A 23,582-nucleotide genomic window follows, 5' to 3' on the forward strand; every position below is an offset into this window, starting at 1 on the left:
AAATATATAAATCATCTAAGGTAGATGAAATATATTATTTTTATAATTTTTAGTTTTTATTAAATTTTTTAGGAAATTAAATCTTAAATTATTTATTTTAATTTTCATAATACTATTTTTTTAACTTGTATTAAAGATGAAAAACAATCCAAAAGTACTCAATATACAATATTGTCAAACTAGACACAGATACACTCCATATCGATATATATCAAATCGTATCCACTGATACAACACGATACGGCCCGATATAAAAATGTATCATACCAATATAGACGACCCCCTGTATCAAGAGTATCGTATCAATATTTTAATCCTTGGATATGAGACATGCTTTCATCAATCAAAACTTCGTCAATTTTGATAAATACAATCGGATTGGTTTTTACTCTTATGAGTTGATATATAGGTTATAAGTGTTTTCTGTATCATATCTTGCAGCTATCATATAGCACTAAAATATTTAGGTGCTCCGAACACATCTCCTTTAATACAATAATTCTAATAAATCAGGAGAAAAATGAGTGGGCCCTACAATAAATTCAGCGATCAAGAGAATATGAAAAAAAAAAGCCATTTTGACTGTGATATCGGAAAGAAAAAATTCACAGCCAATCAATCGGTATCATACGAGAAGTGACCAATCAGGTATTCAAGTGGTATTATATTTATCAAAATTCACAGTGTTTTTCAGTATCATAGAATTTCCCTTTTAAAATAAAGAAACAGTATTCTGTGAATGGGATATTCATGTTTGAAAAATATATTATTGGTTGTGGACATGGTAGCATAACGTGCCAAATGGAAGTGGGACTGTGGGACCCAAACAAATAAACACTGATCAGCTCAAAGTCACACAAATTTGTGGTTGAGATAAACCTTAGTCTGACTTGTCTCTCGCCTTTATTAATTATATACTTTCCTGGGTGCTATATTTGTGGTTTATCATCTCCAAAAAATGGCCGGTAAGCATCACCCAATGAATCTCTGTCTCTATTTAGACTCTTTTGGACTCAACGATCAATAATTTTCAGAAGAAAGAAGAAGAAAAAAAAAAAAAAAAGAAAAAGAAAAACCAAGAATCAAGAATTATTACATGGCGTTGGATCAACAATAATACAAAGTCTGTCTGTCTGTTTATGATAATTTGATATTTTATGTAGGGTTGTTCATGGGTTACTTGGTCGGGTTACTTGACATAGAAATCGAAACCGACCTGGTTGGTTTGAGTCGGGTTGGGTCGGTTTGGGTTGGTTTTGGTTTTAAGTTCATCCCTGTGATAAAATCTTATTAATTTTAATGGGCTTTGGAACTTCATGTTTGAACAAAATTGGTTCAGTTCGGGTCGGTTTCGGTTTTCTTGTGTGAAAACCGAAACTGACCCGAATAATCATTAATCATTATTCACTAATCCAAAGCTTCTTGCAACCATTCAAAAACTAGGTGGCCTAATGGGCTTTGGAACTTCATGTTTGAACTAAGTCGGTTCAGTTTGGGTCAGTTTCAGTTTTCTTGTACGAAAACCGAAACCGATCCGAATAATCGATTTAGGAATTTGCATAACCCGAAACTGACCCGTATTAATCAAAACCCGATCGACTCAGATTGAGTCAGTCCAGATTGGTCGATTTAATCGGATTGGACCTTCTTATGAACAGCCCTAATTTTATGTCAGATCGATGTAATCTGCAGGAGACATGGTGATCAGAAGAGAAGATGATCTTAATTATTTCAATGGGATAGGGATGCTCTAATATTGTTATTGGCAGTTTGAGCACCGGCTTAGCCTCAAAGTAATTAAGCTAGCTGCTCGATGACCTGATCCAAATGGGTTTAAGTTGGATGATTACTCACTTCTAACTTCACTTGTAGGCTTATATGCAAATAGAGACAGGAATAGGGGATACATCATACATCGTCGCCAATGTACTAGCTAGTAGCATATATAGAATTAGTAGTTAAAATATGGATATAGCACGTAACCCTACTTGGTCTTGGTCTTCGATGTGGCGTGCATTGATATATATATCAAACCCATGTATTTATAAAGTACCTCAATCCACCTTATGTATGGCCGCATTACCCATTACGTGGTAGTATATCTTTCAACGGGATCTAACATTGATCTAATCTAAACTGCCTCAACCCTGACCAACCCAAGGTTCTGAGCCCCTAACTCAATCCAACTTTCAACGTGATCAAACTAGTCAACCTTAACACTAATCCAATCTAAAATCCCTCAACCCTAACCCAATCAACCTGACCTTTCTCCCATCTTCTTAAAATCTTTCAAATGCTCTTAATTAATCATTGATTAACACAAAACAGGGAATATTTCAAATTGTTGGAGTCTATTTTTGAAAATCTAAAACCATGAAAACAACAATGATAAATATAAAATTATGAAATGAAATCATTAGGGCGTAAGAGTCAAGACAAATATATGATGGTATGTAGCAATTGTAGAGTTGTATTGGGTTGGCAAAAGTCAACCCTAACTATAACAATGTTGTCAACTGGATCCAACCGAAATTGTAGCCCTAGGCCCTAGCAGCAGCTAGACTAACAAAATTATGTGCTAACCATGAATTGAAAACCTTTTCCTAAGTGGGTAGTCTTGCTTGTAGTTAGGTTTGTTTTTTTTGAATCATCACATAAACAAATACGATTTATTTTCATCAATAAAATATGTGTGGATGATGCACAATCTTGGATGGGAACGTCAACTACGATTGCACCTCCATTATCTACCTTAATATATCATTATATCCCCTACTTAAACATTCCTTCCATCTATACAACCTTGTTTTTACTTTCTACTGCAGCTCACAAAAAGGGGACTCCCTCTCCCCCCCAACTCCACAAAGTAAGGGAAAAAATGAATAAACCAGAAAAAAAAAGAGTAGTGAACTGAAATTTAAACAAGTGGCTTCACAGTTCCACTCTATCCATTTGTTGCTTTGTCAGGAGACATAAAGCCAAATATGAACCATTCAATTCTTCTAATCTCTTGCTTTTCTTTTCCCCCTTCTCGAACACAGTCAACAGGGTACAAAGTTCCACAAAATAAAAAGAAGATATACAAGTATAGATTCATGCATTTTTTTTACCACAATTTTTCGTACCCATCCATGATATAGGCCCAGGAGGCCCAGGCCCAAAACAATCATCAGGCGGAGCACGGGAGCAGGTCCGTCCGTAACACTGGTAACTGTCTAGCTGATAAGAGAGTGAGAGACACTGGTCGATCATGGATGATGGGATGGGGGACGGGGGAAGGGGGAAATGATATTAAACGAAGCACAAACCACAGCCATTCGTTGAATGAGAGGCTATCCATAATCTCATCCTCTCTTTATTATCCCCTCCTTCCACTTACTTCAAAGACTTGGATTCTCACTACTTCTCCTCTGCCTCTGTTGCTATGGCTTCGACTACTCTCTCTGTAGCCAACCCTTCTCTCCAGGTGCTGCTCTTCTGCTCCTTGCTTTGTTATAATTTATGAGAACTTAGTGGGCACTCCCAAATAATACTTGATCATCACCCTTTTGTTGGTGCAGGCCAACGGTAAGGGCTTCTCGGATTTCTCTGGCCTTCGTATCTCCTCTGCTTCACTTCCTTTCGCCAGAAAAACTTCTGATGACTTCCTCTCCGTCATTGCCTTTCAGACTTCTGCGGTACTATCTCTGTCTCTGAAAAATTCTAAGAATTTCTTATTCATGTTACATAACCCCATGTTGCACCTGAACGAGCATTCCAACAGGGATGACGGCGATAGCTGATTTTCAGTCATATAAACATGATTGTAGAATCAATGAGATCAGTAGCAAGTTATTTGGAACATAGTTGTTGAATGAAGAGAAAACTCTCGCAATTAAAGGTCAAACCATTTCAGGTTTGTGCCGATTCTCCTCTTCAGTCTCAGGGAATTCGGATATGGTGTGGTGTGGTAGTGGATTTGGGTTTTGAGGGTCAGTTAGGTGGGCCAATCTTTGGACCTGGTTTGATTGCATGTTTTTGCAATGTGTCAACATACAAAACTCTGCGTCTCTGCCCAGTGCCCACCTATTTTTTATCCAAAGGCACAAACGAATCGATTAGGTAGGTTCTTGGCGCAATCCAATAACTAGCACATATCGATACCTTGTTTTGATATTTTGATCGCCGATGACGATGACCACCTGACAACCTAGTGGCTATGATGAATCAGTCGGCATCCCTCTGCATATGCCTGCATGGTAAGGTCAGTGGTCAGTGGATTTCACTTGACTTGACTCCCCAGTCCCCAACCCTTATAATTCCCCCATGTAACTCTGTAAATCTGTAATGTGTAATATGTATGTATATGTAATACCCCAGCAGGCTGATGATCTCAACGTCAGCGCCACATTTGGATTGTGGATTTGCTCTGCTTGCTCATCATTTGATCCGTAATATTATTTGGCTCCCTTGTGGATGAAGGTTGGTGGGAGCGGTCAGAAGAGAGGAGTGGTGGAGGCAAAGCTGAAGGTAGCAATCAATGGGTTTGGAAGGATAGGTAGGAATTTCTTGAGGTGTTGGCATGGGAGGAAGGATTCTCCACTAGACGTCGTCGTCATCAATGACACAGGCGGTGTGAAGCAGGCCTCCCACCTCCTCAAGTACGACTCCACTCTTGGCATTTTCGAGGCCGATGTCAAGCCCGTCGGAGATGATGCCATCTCGGTCGATGGAAAGATCATAAAGGTGGTTTCCGACCGTAACCCCGCCAATCTTCCTTGGAAGTAAGCGCTCCATTTAAATCACATATATAATTAACTCTTTTTTATTAGGTCATTAAATATATATGCATTGTTAATTTCTTGCACATGCATTAGTTGTCACAGACCAAAGTGTTGTTACAAGTAGCATAGTAGGTTGGTGACGGTGTTGGTGGAGATGTTAATTACAATTACATGAATGAACGTTGGTTGTTTAATTTCATCAGGGATCTGGGGATTGATATTGTGATCGAAGGAACAGGTGTGTTCGTTGACAGGGAGGGTGCAGGCAAGCACATCCAAGCAGGGGCGAAGAAGGTGTTGATCACAGCCCCTGGAAAGGGTGATATTCCAACATACGTCGTTGGTGTCAACGCTGACAGCTACAACCCAGAGGAGCCCATCATCAGTAATGCATCTTGCACCACCAACTGCCTTGCACCATTCGTCAAGGTCCTCGATCAGAAGTTCGGTGAGCAGCAGTGCCAGTAGTAGTTGGATTCGATTAATAGGTTTTTTTATTACTTGGCAATGGCAATGGCAATGGCAGCACACACAGTGACTAGATCTGAGTCTGTATGCGATTATTAATCCCCAATTAATCCAAAAAATCCCAAAATTTATTGTTTGGCATGGGTTGGTGCATGCACTTGCAGGTATAATCAAGGGCACCATGACCACTACTCACTCCTACACCGGAGACCAGAGACTTCTGGATGCGAGTCACCGTGACCTACGACGAGCAAGAGCTGCAGCACTAAACATAGTTCCAACTTCAACAGGTGCTGCCAAGGCGGTGGCCCTTGTTCTCCCAACTCTCAAGGGGAAACTCAATGGAATTGCTCTCCGTGTTCCTACTCCAAATGTCTCCGTTGTCGACCTGGTTGTCCAGGTCTCCAAGAAGACCTTTGCCGAGGAGGTGAATGCTGCATTCAGGGAGGCTGCCGACAAGGAGCTCAACGGCATCCTCTCCGTCTGTGATGAACCACTTGTTTCAGTGGATTTCAGGTGCTCTGATGTGTCTTCCACTGTTGACTCTTCACTCACCATGGTTATGGGAGATGACATGGTTAAGGTGATTGCTTGGTATGACAACGAGTGGGGTTACTCCCAGAGGGTCGTTGATTTGGCTGATATCGTCGCCAACAATTGGAAGTGAGTGAGAGACGACTGAGACTGAGATAGAAAAGGCCCGTCAAATATCAATCGCCCCTTGACAATTAAGGAAGGATTCATCCATCCATCCATCCATCTTATCATCTTAATTTTGGATTCCATATTTTTAGGTGTGCCTGCCTATTTTTGTCAAGATTGTATTGAGAATGTAACCCTTGTTTCACTTTTCTTAAACCTCAAAATTACTCTTGATCATTTCTTTGTAATTGGTAGGCAATTAATTATGGCAACCATTAGCATAGCAAAACCATGCATGTTAATTTCTTACGTACTGCTAATATGCTATTTGCATTCATTCATTATCGTGGAGAACGCAACAAAGTTAAAGCAGAGAGGCCGGGCTCCCGCTCACCCACCCACCCACCATCTACGTACCCAAGTATAATTAAGCAGCCTGATCAGCCTGTAATGTGTAAGACGACCTATGCTACGTACCACTACTTGGTCTTCCTCCCCAGCTGCATTTTTGCAGAATTGCAGCTGCTGGATGATGATGCTAGATCAACTTCAACAATGAAATTAAGCACTTCTACCTTCAAAATAAAATTGACCAAATAAGAAGAGGTCTCAATGTTGAAATTTCTGTTTCTCCACATGCATGACTGCTTCTGCTTCACATTCAACAATTTTACATGGTAAAAATAATAACTGCTTTAATTTTAATTTGGCCTCCAACTTCACCCTGCTAAATTAAGCTGCAATCGAATGCTGCTCAGAAAAGGTCTGTGAAAAATTATAAGAAATATAAACATTATAAAAACATAACAGAACTTATAGAAAGATAGAACTTCTGTTACATTCAGAAAAGGTCTGTGAAAAAAAAAATAGTTTAAGAGGATTTGAAGAAAAGGAAGTAAAAGGACATACCCATTGGACCAAGAAGAAAAATGAGATAGTAAAGAAACGATATTGAGTTCTAGATTTTATTATTAACACACCATCTTGGGTTCGGCCTCAGTCAAAGCTTTATACGTTCGAACACTATTCGAACATCACGAGAAAAAGACACGCGTTCATAGGTGCGTGTGCATTTTATATACGTGCGAGAATGGTAAACGGACATGAACGCCGTTAGCCATCCCTCGATTCAAAACATTTTTGCTTTACCCTTCTATCCTCTTCTTTCCCGCGTCTCTCCGGTCTCCGCCAAAATCGACCGGCCGAACCCCTGTTCTGCTATCCTCTTCAACCGGCAGAAACAAAAAGCATCACCGGCGATAAAATCTTCTTCGGCAATCGGCGGCATAAAGCAGGTAAATCTTCCTTCTTCTTTACTTCTCTAAAGCACAGTCTTCTCCCATGAAAAGCCTGACCCATACTGTCGATGACAATGATATTCCCCCGATGACAAATGGCTTCATCTGCAACTGATCCGCCAGCAAACGACGATACCGGCAGTGCAGTAAACAAGGATGAAGATCATGCCACCAAAAGTCCAAGCGATGCCAAGGATGCCAACTCCATCACAATCACCACCTTTGTGGGCCTGGTCAGTCTGGCTTTTGTAACCGATGACCGTTAACTCTAACAAAAGTGGCAATGAAGTCAGCGATGAGAGCCCTGTAGAAGGACCACTTGGTCAATTCCATGGCATCGATCAAGGCGCCGGACGTGGGTCGTGGTAGTCCTCGGCGGAGAAATGGCCGTGTTCAGCAACCTCAACGTCCTTCCCCATGCCGTAACGAGTCCAAGAGCTCGAAAACAATAAGTTTACAAGAGTTAGGAAAGAAGGGAGGGGAGGAGAGAAGGCACTCGTTGTTATGCTTGGATTGGAGTGGGAGTGAATGAGAGGAAAGTAAAGTGGGAAGGGGTGAATCTGAGGAAAAAGAAATTAAGGTTTATTAAGTTGATTTTGCCGCCTGCTCTCACTGAAATCGATTTTGTCCCTGTTTCATGGGCACGGGCCTCTCTCTGGCTGTCTGAGAGGTAATCAAGTGTGGAGATATTTCCATTTTTCTTTTGTTAATAAAATTTTCTATGATTTTTCATGGTAAATCAGGAACTGCTGCTGGCGGATCAGTTGTAGATGAGGTCGTTTGTCGCCGGCGGAATATCACTGGCATCATCAACAGTAAGGGTCAGGCTTTCGTTGAAGACTGTGTTTTAGAGAAGCAAAGATGAAGAAAGATTTATCTGCTCTATGTTGCCGGTCGTCGGAAGAAGATTTTACTGCCGGTGATGCCTTTCGTCTTCGCCGGTTGAAGAGGATAGTAGAACAGGGGTTCTGTTCTATAAAAAGATGCCTATCTGGCAGTTTTGTCAAGGTTTTTAAAAACGACCCAGAAACAAAATCGGTCAGGGGACTAGTTTTCAATTAAGCAGTTCGACCGTTCGGGTCAAACGATTTGACCCGTAATGTCATAAATAAATTAAAATAAAAAAATATATATATAAGTTATAAAAAATAACATAAAATTAAATAAAATATCAAAAAATACAGAAAATAAAACTATCTAAATACAAAAATAATACATTATGAAATATATTAAAAATATAAAAATAAAATACAGAAATTCTACAGCTATGGTGCATGTTGAGGATGCTAGGTAGATGGTGTTGGTTTATGGTGCAATTCAACCAGCACAAGAACTTAATATGAAAACAGGTTACCCTGCTCAAGCCAATATTCCTTGATTCAGTTGATTGTATTATTATGAAGAAATAAAATATTAAAAAATAACAAAATTTAAAATTCATGAATGAACAGCCATGGTATCATATTGAGTTTTCAAATAAAAAGGATTTGCTGAGTGGTAGTTAATTGGGAGAAATAAAAAGAATCCAAAACAACACAGGGTATGCGACCAAACTCACCGCCGGCCGCGACAGTCCTTGTCTCCTCGTTGCTGCTGCCAACTGCTACAGTGGCTGCCGCTATAAATTCGCCTGTTATTTATGCTGCCGCCGCTCCTTGTTACTCTACTGATTTCAAAAAGAAATTCGCCATAGATGAAGTTCACCGCCGTCATCGTCCATCGTTGTCGGCCATGGCTGTCGTAGATCGTCTGAGAGGAAGGAGCTTAACGAAGGTTTAGAAGTTAGAATGAAAATGATCCTTCGTTCTAAACTTCTAACCCTAACTCGTAAGACATGGGAATCAGGGGACATGGGTGTCATTTTTTTAATCTAACGAAAATAAATTTGGTAACCCGCGAACTGCTACTCGGGTTGAACGATTTATCGATTTGACCATCCGGGTCAGTGGTTTTTTTTTTACCTTTTCAATAGTTATTTAGATAATAACAGTTTACAGTATAATCGGACTCGGGGGCTGAACGATTACCATTTTTTCAGTCCTGACTATCCGGTCTGATCCAATTTTGAAAATCATGGTTTTGTCAACTTCATGGTTACTTGTAAAATTAATTCAAAGATCAATTTGCGGGATGAAAAGTGGACGCTTCCGCATGTCCGAAGCACATCACACCCTATTTGGACATCCCCGTCAGCTTTTGACAAGCTACGGCAAAGTCTGCATTTCCTTCAAAATCAAGCTAAAATTACGGAAGAGAGAACAACATATTATAAATGAATCATCTCTCAGTAGTCTTTATTGCAGCTTTGGATCATGTATAGAGAGATCGCCTCTGCTAGAGTTATCTAACCCAAGAGAGAGAAACATGAAAAAAAATGGAAGAAAAAAAATGATAATAAATGATTTGGTCCTCCAATGATATCATGACACATGGTACTATAAAACTATCCACCGGCATTTTGGCACTATGTACATAAATCTCAGACATATAGAATTTGCCTCAATGTCTTTGGCCCCATCTCGGTAGGATGACCTACGGATACCTCAGGAGATGTCAGGTCGGTATAAAGAGGTGATTTGCCTCGACCAATCTAGCACGGATCTAATTAGTGACCTGCCCGATGTGACAACGAATTCCTTCTCGAGTAGGTAGCTATCTCCGATTCCCCCGGGATCACGATGGCACATCGACATGGCTGATCTCGATCCCACCCGCCTCAGACAAGACTAGATTAGCATTATTAGCTTATGCGGAGTTCGCCTCCGGGCGTGGAACCACCTCTGAATTTGACGAGCCAGAACACATTTCATAGAATTCATGTCATTTTGCCTATATAAAGGCATCCCAACAACCAGAAATGATACTTGCTACTTAGCTCTTTAAGTACTTAAGCTCTCTTGCTTTATTGCAATTGAATACCAATTCGCTATCGCTAACTTAAGCATCAAAGTGCCCATCCCAAGTCAAGCAATTAGGACACACCAATATTTGTTTTCTTACAATTTAGCCACTCGACCTACCTAGTCCAACGTCTGAACTGTCCGTCAGGAAGCGTCAGCTTGCACAACATAAAATACCAAATAATGAAAATTCTTAATCTGTTAATGGATACTAGGGGTGGATTCAAGTCGAGCCGAGCCGAATAGTACCAGGCTCGAGCTCGATTTTGAGAAAAAATATTTTATAAAAATAAAAAAATATATATAACAATATTTTTTTATTTAATATTTAAAAAACTAAAATTATAATAATTAATAGTTATAATATTTTTATCATATATATTATTTTTTATAATTTTATTTTATATATATATATATATCATTTAATAATGGAGCAAATAAATTGGGCCCGAACTCTAGCAGCTCGTGAAAAGTACTATCCACAATATCGCTACAGAGGCTACAAACTTTTGCTCTTTGGACAGGAGCAGACCCATCCTGGCTCTGTGGCTCTGGCTCAGCTCCTTTCTTGCTGCCACATGTGAGGCTTTATTTCCCCCATAATCGTTTTTGGTTGAAATTTCTCTATCGTTTCTGCTGTATCAAGTCTGGGCTCGTCTTACGTCTTGGGCTAACAGTCTTCTCTATATCAATAAATTTCTTTGTACCAAAAAAAAAAAATTACAGTAATGTAATTACATTAAGGAATATTTGTGACACAATCTCGTCCATTTACCTTTCATTGCTTTAGATTTTAGAAGGCCTACTTACCTTTATTGAAGATCTCAACTGTGACATGCGGTTCACATTGCTTTAGTTTCACAGTGCGGTTCAGGTACCATACATTATGCCCTATATCATATCTTTTATGCTACCAAAAAGGTACCATACATGAAAAAACTTTGATGAATCAGAACACCACGATTTTGAATAAATACAGTTGATTGGTTATTTGTTTTTTGGTACCATTACAGAATTAAATTTACGAGAAAATCCATATTATCAAAAATAAAAATCATGATATTAGAAGAGCTTTGGCCAATCAAAAGCTTTGTGAATTATGATAATTTCCATCTGATTGGTTGCCCATTTTATGAAAGCAGTTGATTGGTTACAAGTTTTTTCCTTTTATCATATCATTCCAGTATCATAGTGGCCTGAAGCCCCTTCAATTTACAGCTATACATGGTATTAGGTGTATGTTCTGTCTCATATTTTTCCCACCACACAACCAATCAGTACAGTCCACATCTCTCCTTAACTTGTTTCTATTTTCTGGAAGTAAGGGCCATCTTAGAAGGTTTGAAACTGGCGGATAGTCGCTGGAGTGTCATGATCTTCTCTCTGGTTTCACCTCTTGCACTATCTCTTATACATCTCGTAAATGTAGCGGAGTAACACTTGAGCTAGCTCAATTTGCAGCTAGAATGCTTCATGACCTGGGTAATTGAAGAATATTTTGCCTTATGCTTAGAAAAAAAAAAAGAAAAAGAAAAAACTTGTTTCTGCTTTCTAAACTTCCTCCTTTATCTCTCCTATTTCCTACATACTCTCTCTCTCTCTCTCATCTAACAAGGGTTTGCCATCCTCATCCCCTAACCTTGGTGATTAGTGTGGTAAAAAAATATTAAAGGTTATTGTATTGAGTGTGCAACAATGCACACAGGCCACACCTAGCCATAGAACACTACAAGTCTACAACTTAGGGAACATCTTCCCATGAATGCTAACATGTAAATATAGGAAATATTCTCAATGTGTTGCCGTAGTGATGTGTGGGTTGGAGATACAAACACCTATTACTATGACTATATGTCATAATAATCTCAAGTACATTGAAAATTAGAATTAGCCTAGATGGTTGGGTTGCCTAGAATTAGGGCATGTTCATTTTTCAGACTTTGAGAGGGAAAAAATTGATCAATGGGATTTTGATTTTCATTGACCGAGATACTCATTTTCTTTTTTCATATTTATGTAGGATCCTAGGATAATTCATTTACACCTGGGTATCACTTAGGCCCCATTCGCTTTTTGGTAAATTACTTACCCGGGTAACTGTAGTTACTTGGGTAAGTTTTTCTTGGAAAACACTTACCCAAGTAAGTGTATTTACCCATGTTCTTTTATTTCCCAAATAAAAAGATGACAATTTTAGCCATACAAATCCATTATTAAATGGGCCATTTTTGTCCCAGTTAAGTGTTGGAATCTTCCCCTCAGGTGGGAATATTATTTACCCACCTAGGAGATGGGAACACCCTCCTTAACTTCCCATATGGGCAAGTAACTTTTCCACTTATTGAGAAGTTGTAAAACTTGGATGAGATAAAATTGCCCCTTTTAATAATGTTTTTTTTTTTTATTATTTTATGGATAAAATGGTTTTGTCTTATTTACCTGGGAAGGAAGTGCATTTATCTGTATAAGTAACTTCTCGAAAAAAATGAATGGAGCCTAAGAATAATCTTTTTCACAACCTCCTGTTATCTTCTTTTGTATCTGATATCTCCTCCATCGATGGATTGAATTCAAGGCAATGCAATCCAATCATATGTTTTCCAATTTCAATTTGAGAAGGGATCACGATTGAATTTGATTTTTTTTTTCTTTTGGAAACGATTAAATTTGATTGAGCATACAAATTACAATTGCAAACTAAAACTCAAATAAGGAAAACTAATTATTGGACATGCAAGAGTCAAGACCTAAAGGAGCACACAAGTATGTGCACAACATTCATATCTTGGAAGCAACCAAATATCGGCGTCAGTTGCCTACTCTCTGTTTTTATTTTTGAAAGGGGATAATGGTTGGCAGCAAGCATCGAGTTGCCTGTTCATTTGCTCTTTAATTTGATTTTGTTCCCTGATTGAGATGCGTCCTCCAATTCTTTTTAAATAATAAAAGATTCTTTCCACGTGGGCACAAATTACATTGTCTCTGATCGGTGTCACGATTAACTAGGGAATGATCCGACCAAACCAAATAACAGGGCATTAAGAGTTGGCATTTTCATCTGTCACCCTCTTATTCTTATCTCACAAATCTTACTTAACATAGTTGACCATACAATTAATGCTGTTGGCGATGGGGCCAAAAATTAAATTTCCGCCCTTCAATTTGTTAATGTTACACACACACACAGGCGGCACACCAAAATAAAGTCAGATCAGAAGAAGACCATTCTATTTCCCGTACGTACTAAAGGCTAAAGCAATTTGAAAAGAAGAATATGGGGCTGTTTCAGTCTCATACACGTTTTGCCCATGAGTCCTGGCTCAACGACAACGTCCGAGACAAGTTACTGGGAAATTTTCTGGGTTCCTGAATTCTAAGTTCTAACACCACTAGCCAATAGATTATTCTTCACACAAATATTGTGAAATTCAAAGGTAAGGAAACCTTTCGTCATTTATGCTTCAAACTGGTGTTTCCGACGACGGTATAGAGTATGGTCCCCAGAAAATTTGATATGTGGCACATGAGACAGACTTAAGCCCACCCCTCCACCTGTAATATTCGTTTTTGTTTTGTTTGATGGATGGATAATGTTTTTTTCTCTACGTACGTTAGTACTAATTATTATGGATTTGCGATTAATTACTTGAAAGAATGAAAGCAAAACTACAAAACCGATAGCTAGCCTTGTAAATTGCGATACATGTACAAGGCAATACAGTACCACCCTTTGAACTCGCGATGAATTCAGCTTAAGAATGCGCATGTAAATAGTACTGAAATGAGAAACTTAGGCCCTTAATTAATTAGCTACTACTTGCAATTTGCCACTTGTTCATCTGACACACTACCTTGTCCTCAGACATTAGATCCCTGGTCCCTACTCCAGGCTAATTGCTCATTCATTAATGTACCACAGTTCCGTAATTCCGAAACTAGTTGGGTATATTTTATATATATACTTGGCCCCGCTTTTACTCTGAATTCTGAAACTGAAACAAATATTAAATAAGGGACCAACACCTACACCATCTCTCACCCTCTTTTCCCATTTTTGTGTAAAGCCCGTTTTTAGTTTTTTTAACTCCGAGTCCAGCAGATTAAAGAAAGCACAAGCAGCTCTCATGTATTTGAACCACATCAAGAGATTAGGAGATTAAAGATGAACAAACACCCTCTCCACACCGAACACTACATACATAATGCAAGATGCTATGGTGATCGAGGCCGGATTCAAGACCGTGTTCACACCGTTCTCTCATACTTTTACAGCCGTGTATTGGAAATATGTCCGTGTTTTTTTTCTCATGGCTTGGCTTGGCTTGGCTTGTGTTGTGAGGACCAAATACGATTTCGATGCTATATATGCTGTTGCTCCACCCATTGCCCATTGATTGGCCCCCCTTCCCCACCACCCCCCTAAAGGCTAAAATGAAATCAAAATCTCTCGCTTTGCGTTCGTTCGTTTGCACGTGCCTCTCAATATAGTTACTTCTTTCTTTATTCACTACACGAATAACTTGCCTTAACTTCACAAAGGACAAGACTCAACCCTTTTTGTTCTTCCCCGTTCCCAGTTCCCACTATTCTATCTATCTATGCTTCGCAATTTTCGTCAACCCAACACATACCATACTTGCACTTAAAAAACAGAACAAAAAATACATACCATACGAGTATGACTCTGAACCATACTCACTCCCTGAACCGGTGGTTACATTAATTAATTGTTTTTCAATTAATGCAATCACAACTTAAACTGTTTCTGCTTTTTATAAGCATTTTTTCGTGTCTGGTCTCCTTACAAATTTCAATATCCAATCCATAATTTTGTTTTTTTAATACTAAAAAAAAAAACAACAAGCATCGTCCGAAAGTTACCGGCTTATTAGACTTCTATGAATACTGTGAAACTTCCGATCACCGGTGGTGGGCTAGAAGACAATACGGACAGAAGTGAGTTGAAATCAGGACATGAATATCTGGAGAGTAGCGTTCTTGATGGAGTTGCAGACTGGACAGACGCTGAGTCTCGATTCGCACACCTTGCAGACGCAGAGATGACGGCACGGCAACAGCAGTACTGAAACCTCTTTTTCCCGGCACACCTTACAATGCGTCCTGCTCTTGAGTTCCCTATTCTCTTTAATATCTTTCACCGCTGCCACGCTTACCCTTTCCTCTTCAACCATCACCTCGTAGCAGCACGACCCTGCATCATCCGCGACAACCCCTACGATCTCATCGCTGTCTCCCATGCCTTCTTTTGCTACTTCATGTTGGTCTGTATTGCTCTGCAGCAGAATCTGTTCGAGGCCTGACCTCAGCGTGGACACGATGACTTCGTTGTTCCTGGCGAGATTGAACCAGATCTGATTCTCGACCATCATCTGCCTCACTTTCACTTCTAGCTCCGCGTTCTTGCGGTTCGCGTTGTCCAACTCTGTTTCCTTCTCTCTAAGTCTCTTACACACTTGCTGTTCGAGAACCGACACTAGCGATCTCCAATGTCTCTTCGCCGTCTCCTCCAGTATCGATCGGAGCTTCTCGTTCTGAATCGAGCAACATAAACGCCAACTCGTTTAATACAAATGAAAAAATAAAACCCAACGAACAAGCAACCAGCTGGAGAAGAGAGAGAGAGAGAGAGAGAGAGACCTGGAGTCGGACCAATGCGTCGATTTCGACGTCGTGACGGTAAAGTTGAGAAGTAAGATCCTGATGGAGAAGATAGGAAGATCTTCCACTGGTGGAGGTGGCGCTGGATTCAAATATCCGCAGGCGGAGACTATCTTGGTAGGAGAGGTTTTGTAAACTGGTTGAAATTGGAGACGCCTCTGTGTTCATTCTGTCAAATTGAAAGTGGGGGTCATGGTTTTGCGTTTGAAGAGGGTGAGTTGGATTGTATCGGGTCCTCTTCCTGGAGGCGGACATATTGCAGGTGAGTTCACTCTCAGGACCGCTGAATACGGTTGCTCCGTTGAAGAATTGCTGGCTTGCTTCTTGATCAGCATTCATCAATTGAAGAAGTAGAGAAGGGAGTCAAGTTTGGCATAATTGAGCTAGGGTCCATGGACAAAGCCGACAAATGATTTGCGTTTCGTTTACTTACCGTAATTGTTGTGATTGTGGTTGCAAGATCCGAGCTGAAACTCTTGAAGGAGATTGTTCTTATTCCTAATATCAAAAATTCAAGGAAACCAGAAATTCGCAGAGATGTAAGTAGAGATATTTTGTTGTAGAGATGTAGGTAGATAGAGGAGGATTGTTGAAGTAGAAGGTAGGAGAAGGGTCACCTGAAAGCGTTTGCAGGGTATTGCGCTTGCACGGACATTGCTGCGAAACCTTGTTTGAACCCCAAATCCAACGCTCCAAACACAACACAGGCCGGGACTCGTGAGGGAGAAGACGCGCGCAGACGAGAAGGCCGAGGGACTGCAAGACCCGGGGCCGGGAGAGGAGGAAATGTAAAGATTGCGATTTGCGAGGAGAGGAGGATTTGGTTTTTATACGTGCGGTGTGGGGACTGGGAGTCTCTTTTTTATTTTTAAATAAATTTAATAAAAAGAAAAGAAAGAAATTGTTAATAGATAATAAGCTATAGTATTTTGGTAATCGGTACTAAGCAATAAGCAATTAAGCGTTAGGCTTTGCTAGAGGAGTGATGCCTAGCGGCCCTATACATTAAGGCAAAGTTGACGAACTGGAGAGACAGTCAAAACTCAAAACTAAAAAAAAAAAAAAATTCGGGAGAAAAAGACAAACAACAAGCAAAGCAAGCATATACAGATAGATACAAATCCAGATCGTAGCGGAAAAAGTAAGCATGGCAGTGGCAAATGTGGCATGCCACTCATACTCATCATCCATGTTTCCCTGATTTTTGCTTATTATAGGATCACAGTCTCTTACACAATGAATGTCCTGATTTTCTTGGGGCCCACGCCCCACAGGCCAGGCCAGGCCATGCCATGCCAGTGCAACCTGAACTTGGGTCTCTTCTCTTTTTCGTTCGGGTTTGGGAGGTCCGACCTATTACTCAACCCTCCTCCACACCGTTTAGTAGTAACTAGTAAGTAGTAACCTTAACGTTACCGCTGCAGCCTGCAGGTACGGCGGGGACCACTACCTTCACTCACTTTATGGCAATTCCGCAATTGCATTGTCGGGACTGCACCAAAAAATTATAAAGGTATAGTAATAGTCCTACCTATACACTATAGTTTATTAATGTACAAGTGTCAAACACCTGCTCTTATAATCGACTATATCGGGAAAACCAGCATGTCCATGTCACCGCCGGATAATGTACGGCAGCGGCTGCTGCTCCGTGTCTTAGCCTTTACGGAAGCTATGATGACGTGGACAATAGCGGCCTTCCGTTCGGCTGGTGGCTGCACCAGTGCCCGTATGCTTTATCTCGGGACTCTCGGGACTCGGTCCCTGACCCTGACACCTGATGAGATGACCAACGTTGGCTGCCCGCTTGGTCGCTCACTCCGTTTTTGTCTTCATCTTCGGTTCTTCACCCCTCAATCAATTTCATCTAACTTTTCGTAAAAGATAAAAAATATTTTTTTTTCGAAAGAATAACTGTCAGCATTTTAAACCAAACTCTAGAGATGAGTACAAGTATGAGTTTATAAGATATTTTCATATGGTCTTTGCATGCTTGATAGGCTACTGTATGAGCGGCATTGTTTATATGTATAGAATATAGTTGATCAAAAGTAGATAAAAGTCTGTGTCCAATGTAATCGGTTTATTCATTTTTTTTGTTGACTTTTATCTTACAAAAGATTTAGGGAGAATGACCGACCAGTCCGGATCAAAATTTTATAATCTCATAGTATAGGGGGAATGATCCTCACCGTGAATTGATGTCAAATTCATGGATAGGATGTAGTTTATAGTGTGTATATGTTCTTCTTTGAAAAATCTAGCTGGGATAAGTCATTGTATATCATGATCCTGAATATCTGAAGTTGGCTGATTGTTTTGAGCCCTCGAATCAGCTCCCGAAGTTTCGCATCATAGCTGTTGATGGCCCAATATGATTCTCCTTCAGCAAAGACTATATACCTTTATCTTTGCATTGGATGATGAAAGCTCTTGTAAGACATATGATTCATCAATATAAAAGGAACATTCTTGTAAGGCTGCATTTGGCATTCCCTTAAAGTGCCTCTATAAGTCTTAAAATAAAGAATGCAAATGCAGCCTTTTATGATAAAAGTTACGAATTTATTTTTTAAGGTCATTTTTCAATAAAATTCAAAATATCAAATTTGCCATCTAATATGATTTTTCTATAGAATAATTTTTTTTTATTATTTCCAATTTCATCCATGCAATATTTAATGAAAATTAAACTTTTTATGATATTTTAATAAATTTTCATATGAATTCATAGATATATGTTATATTTGGTTTTGTGGGCATTTAATTAAACAATGACTCCCATCAATGTCTCCCGTAGGTGTTTGTGTTTATCGACCATTTTTTTGCATCAATGTTTATCAAATAAACACTAATAAGGTGTTTGAAACCGTAGGCGTTTTATTGAGCAAACATTATCACATAGGTGCCCCATCAGCAAAGGCTTCATTATGCGTATTCATACATAGCGAACAACGAAGTCTAATTTTGCAAGTCTCTATACTTACATATTCACATAATGTGTTAGTATTTATTCAATAAATGTCCATGGTTCCAAACACATGTTAAAAAACATACACACTTGGATTTATATACATTAGGCGTTTGGGGAAACATCAAATACTTGTTTCCCACAATGCCTCAACACCAACTTTACAATGTTCTCTTTACATTTACTAATGGCCCCATGGTAAAATAAGTTTTACTCTTCTAGATAAAACTTATCCATTTCTCAAGTGGGTTAAGTAACTTTCTCTTGTTGGAGAAATTTTATAAAGCACAATAGGACAAATTTGCCCATTTTTATATTAACCTTTTATGGGTAAAAACGACATTTTGTTGCTTATTTGAAAATCTTTAAAATGATAAGAACATGAATAAATGCACTTACTTAGATAAATTACAGAAATACAAATTAACAATGCCGAAATAAAAACTTATATAATATACTTTATTTGGTGTTAATCTAAGATGGAAGATAAAAAACGTTTAAAGTAGTAAACACTCCATTTATAAATGCACTAGGAATCAAAAACATACATAAAAGTAAAATGGGTATTTTTATAAAGCCTTGACATCTTAAGAAAGTTTTTATAATTGTCAGAAATCTTAAGAGAGTTTCTTATATTTTACCCATTTTACAGCAAAGAAAACTAGGAAAAAGACAAAATAAGAAGGGAAGAAATTATTACACGCAAAAAAAAAAAAAAAAAAAAAAAATCTGAGGGGCATTGCAGTCCAAAAATCCCAAAATATTTATAGTCTTATAGACCAATTCAGTTATGGCATTGTTTTCAAGTTCTCCCTGTGTTGTGTTGGGTGTAAATTTCTCTGGCGTAAGTGTCACCTTAAGTATGTTTTCGTGTTGTCCTTCTTGCTGGCCCAGCCACAGAAAGTTTGTAACAACTTTTTCGAGCTGCCGTTGATTCGGATGGTTGGACCGTTCGGCCTTGGAATTGTCCATACAATCGGTTCTGTTTTACTGAAAACCCAGAATATGATAAAAAATCGTTGAAAAAGTCAATAATAATTGGTACAAGAATCAATAATTGATGGTATAGAGCTGAACCAATCACCATTTGAGAGGTAGAGGCATTTTCATGTTTATTGACACAATTGGTAGAAAAAACTATATGTGCGTATGGAAAGCGGTGGTAATATAGAGCTGTTGCACGGACCAAGCTACAAAGTACAAGGGTGGATAGGGTTGACAATAAAAATAAATGAAGAAATTAAAGGAGGAAGAAATCCGGCCATAACTATATATATAGTTATGTACAACATGTTGGTAGAAAGCGTGTCCAAATATTAATAAAAATCGATTGCGTTATCGCATATGTATAGTATAGATAGATAATATTGCACGGGTGTTTTAAACTATTCCTTACTAATTGTTAGTAAGTAAAACATGATTACGACCACAAATTACTTGCCGGCCCTATCTATGTGTTTCATGAATAATTAATATATCTATAGCTGCTAGCTTGCGTGAATGGTTCAGTCCACCTGCATCCGCAATTCATGTTGTTTTCCCATTTCTTTAATTTTCTTATTCCTTGGTAGGGTTTGCCTTGTTAATTTCTCTAACAGAAGTCTGTACCACCACCAACCGGAACTACCAGAAAATGACCTTGTTAATTACACATACATCATATGGCCCTTACCATCATGTTCAAGACATGCAATAATTAATGACCAACATTAATTGAACCACAACCAAAATAATTGAACAATTGAATTGTTATTTGATTTGAGTTGAGGGATAAAATGCAAGTCACAATCCCGGCCCCAAAGTGACTAGTGAGGTTTAGATAACTTTGTTTATTTTTTATTTTTATTGCATATTTTACTTGAGAAAATCAACATATATATAATAATATGATATGAAGATGACTACAATTTTGATTGACCAATCTCACTTTATTGCATGCTTCTAAGTTTGTAATTAAATAAAGAGTATATTCTACTGCCCGGGTAGAATATAATTGGCGTGTCTTAACACAAAAGATGTATGTGAGATGGGATCCACATTCGTGTCAGCATCACTCAAGTTGCTTTCCTAGTCCTAGGCTCCTAGTTAAAAAAAAAAAAAAAATTGAAAAAAATACCTAATTAATTAATTTTTATGGCAGCAGCCGGTGCTCCAATTCAAATCAAGGACAAAAATGATATGTCACAGGCCGGGTTCTCCCTTCTCCCCCTAACCCGGACCCATCCATCCATCCATATTATCTTGTGTGATGTATGATTCCATGCATGCAGTGCTACTTCATCTCCCTTTCTGTCATGCCTTCTTTTCCATTGCATCTTTATGCGTCTTCTTTTTCATCAACCAACTTCTCTTTTCATCATTTCCCATGCCTCCAAGTTAAGGTTTCCCAAACATTTTTGGTTTTTATGTTTCTTGTTTTTGATTGTATTATTATTATTTTGGGCCTTATAATTTGACTGTTTATCAGCAACGAATTTGGAGATGAAACAATTTCTTTTGGCCGTTCTCACTTCTATTATAATTGTTAATACCATAACTACATAACAACCTCTCTCTCTTACTAATTAATGGAAATTAAATGCGGTATTTGACAAGGGATTTTAGCTATATATTAACGACTACAATATAATAGCAAAAATATGGGTTGGCTTTTTAGTTTATACACAAAAGTAAACAAGTAATGTATATGTAATTTATCATTAATTTGTAACTTGGTCATCATGATCCAATTATACATAATTGATGCACGTCTAGTGCTACTGGGGTCTTTGTCTTTCCCAAAAATCAGACCTGCTATTTAAATTGAGAAGATTCAATGATAGAGACCAAAATTCTAGTGTTGCTTTCTTCTAATAAGTTTTCTACAGATTTGGTCAATAATGGCTAACTCTAGATGTTCGTTGATAGAGCAATAACCTACCCCATAAAGGAGTTGGTTGTGATGTAACCATTAAATTTCTATTGTTGATTTTTTTTTTTTGTTTCTTCAACCCTTTATTCTCATTTAATTAAATAAAATAAAACAATTATATGTAACTGGATCCCCATTCAACAATGCCTATCACCATTAAATTAACGGAGAAATACAGAAACATCGGATTTCAGCCCCATTCCCCCTATTATTAGCCCTCTCCCCCCCTATAAATCACATCCTACCCGCCCGTGAATTTAACATCAATTCATAGAGATCAGGATGCATTCTCCCTGCACTATAAGGCTATAAAATTCTGATCTGGGTTCATTGCTCATTCTCCCTTAAATTGAATTGTCCTGTCTCCTGTGCGGCGGTTGAGGGTCGTGCATGCTGCTCCATTTTAATTTAAATCTCAACCAACAGAAAGTTTTCAATTAATTTGAATTTTCAACACAATTTTGTGTCCGGTCGAGTATGTCAATGTATTTGTCCCGTGCGGCCGTGTCGCTGTGAATATTTGGCAAGTAAAAAGGTCTGTTTGGAGTGTGATAGCCTAACGCTATATATGCTCGTTTTTCAAGCATTACATTCCATTTTAGGCTTTTTTACCGCTAGAGTAGTAGAGGGCTCCTATCATCTGGTAGATGATCTTTTCTTTTGGCTTGACCCATTGCTTTTTACTATACTCAATGGTTGGGTCCCATCCCATTCAACGGTGGTGATAGTGGACTGTGGGTATATCTATTTTGATACAAGTGTATAAAAATATGAACTATATTCAAACGAAAATCATACAAATCCCTTTTGATCATGCATTTTTTTTTATTTGGGTTCAGCTATGATATTCAGAGGCGATGTTTTAAAAATCGACTCAAAATTGAAACTGTTTTGGCCACCGGTTTTTAGGTTGATGGTTTGACCATCTAATTCGAACAGACAGTCCATTCTGACAAAAAGAACTATAAAATTAAAATAAAAATGGTCAAAAACCGTTAAATGAATTAAATTATTTGACTGTCTGGATCATCAATTTTATGATTTTTAGCCAGAGACTAGGTTTAGGATAAAATGAAACTAATTGTCTGAATGATTCTTGGGCCAAACAGTTAACTGTCTGAATCATTAACGGTTCTAAAACATTGCTCCAAAGAAATATATGATACCCGACCATATATATTTGCTTTGTGGAGAACCAAGTCCCTCCATACGCTGCTCACTGGGTGCCTTTGCATTTGCATTTTAGATACAAGTCGTTTGATTATGACATTGTTTCAATCTTTAAAAAACACAAATTTAATGAAAGAAAAACTGTATCAACTTTTATTCCAATAGTAGATAGCAGAATAACTTCTTCTAGGGTCCTCCGTCTATGACGATTAACCAATTTTCTTTAATGGGCCGGCAACATGGCAATTCATAGACAATTATTTATAATAGCGGTAGGGCCCAATAAGATTTGAGCCGCGTATGGTGTCAACTAAAATTAACATATTTTTCCCCCTATTGCCTTCACTATCACTACAGCGTCAACTTTATTAATTACTCATTATCTGCCTCTCATCACAATATGCTTCTCTTCAGTTTTCATGAGTCATGACTTCCGCTTAATTCTATTCTCTGTTTTTTATTTTTCATTTGGGAGAGTGATCAGAGCACATTGAAGGACAAAAACACCCATATATTTGGGATTTGACTTTTTTGTACCATATTAATTAACATCTGTTGCCTGTTTAGTTTCTGTTTGTCTTTCTTTTTTTTTTTTTCTCTCTCTTTTTCTTTAGTTAGATATGCCCCAATCCTCGCCCTTTATTTTTTTTTTCCTTTCTGATTAATCTTTCTTTTGTTTGCAAATTTTAACAGAAATGGATAATAAATTGCGAAAACATATAAATCAAGGATATAACAGACATATTTTACCTTGTACATGAATAAAAAGGTAAAAGGAAA

General features: G+C 38.3%; 2 protein-coding genes across 7 annotated transcripts; one reads left to right on the forward strand and one right to left on the reverse strand.

Annotated features, from left to right (window-relative positions):
* Positions 1–3,385: 3,385 nt before the first annotated feature.
* Positions 3,386–6,162, forward strand: GAPA-2 (glyceraldehyde 3-phosphate dehydrogenase A subunit 2). Of its 5 annotated transcripts, none has more exons than XM_088986194.1 (5): positions 3,386–3,466; positions 3,561–4,243; positions 4,360–4,763; positions 4,967–5,211; positions 5,396–6,162. In XM_088986194.1, the coding sequence occupies exons 3-5, from the start codon at positions 4,456–4,458 to the stop codon at positions 5,896–5,898; spliced, it is 1,056 nt and encodes a 351-aa protein (XP_088842320.1). In that variant the 5' UTR covers positions 3,386–3,466; positions 3,561–4,243; positions 4,360–4,455; the 3' UTR covers positions 5,899–6,162. The 5 variants fall into 5 exon arrangements, with proteins under 5 accessions (XP_088842320.1, XP_088842317.1, XP_088842318.1 ...); XM_088986191.1 differs by having other exon boundaries at positions 4,363–4,763; XM_088986192.1 differs by having other exon boundaries at positions 3,561–4,238.
* An 8,518-nt stretch (positions 6,163–14,680) lies between these two features.
* LOC148853297 (putative BOI-related E3 ubiquitin-protein ligase 3) lies at positions 14,681–16,547 on the reverse strand. Of its 2 annotated transcripts, none has more exons than XM_088982020.1 (4): positions 16,368–16,547; positions 16,184–16,248; positions 15,730–16,070; positions 14,681–15,623 (listed from the first exon to the last, which is right to left on the reverse strand). In XM_088982020.1, the coding sequence occupies exons 1-4, from the start codon at positions 16,403–16,405 to the stop codon at positions 15,039–15,041; spliced, it is 1,029 nt and encodes a 342-aa protein (XP_088838146.1). In that variant the 5' UTR covers positions 16,406–16,547; the 3' UTR covers positions 14,681–15,038. The 2 variants fall into 2 exon arrangements, with proteins under 2 accessions (XP_088838146.1, XP_088838145.1); XM_088982019.1 differs by having other exon boundaries at positions 15,730–16,073; positions 16,368–16,546.
* Between the last annotated feature and the right edge of the window lie 7,035 nt (positions 16,548–23,582).

This window comes from Nelumbo lutea, chromosome 4 (assembly GCF_056320005.1).
Source record: "Nelumbo lutea isolate HS-2025 chromosome 4, American lotus-T2T, whole genome shotgun sequence".
Taxonomy (NCBI): Eukaryota; Viridiplantae; Streptophyta; class Magnoliopsida; order Proteales; family Nelumbonaceae; genus Nelumbo; species Nelumbo lutea.

What these genes read in the sequence shown, in the direction of transcription:
- LOC148853297 (XM_088982019.1), bottom strand. Translation starts at nt 16,405, where the DNA reads ATGTCCGTGCAAGCGCAATACCCTGCAAACGCTTTCAG. An exon ending in TACCCTGCAAACGCTTTCAG is followed by an intron (nt 16,249 to 16,367) that starts GTGACCCTTCTC and finishes TTTTGATATTAG; the next exon opens with GAATAAGAACAATCTCCTTC. An exon ending in ACGCATTGGTCCGACTCCAG is followed by an intron (nt 15,624 to 15,729) that starts GTCTCTCTCTCT and finishes TGCTCGATTCAG; the next exon opens with AACGAGAAGCTCCGATCGAT.
- GAPA-2 (XM_088986190.1), top strand. Translation starts at nt 3,425, where the DNA reads ATGGCTTCGACTACTCTCTCTGTAGCCAACCCTTCTCTCCAG. An exon ending in TAGCCAACCCTTCTCTCCAG is followed by an intron (nt 3,467 to 3,560) that starts GTGCTGCTCTTC and finishes TTGTTGGTGCAG; the next exon opens with GCCAACGGTAAGGGCTTCTC. An exon ending in GGTCCTCGATCAGAAGTTCG is followed by an intron (nt 5,212 to 5,395) that starts GTGAGCAGCAGT and finishes ATGCACTTGCAG; the next exon opens with GTATAATCAAGGGCACCATG.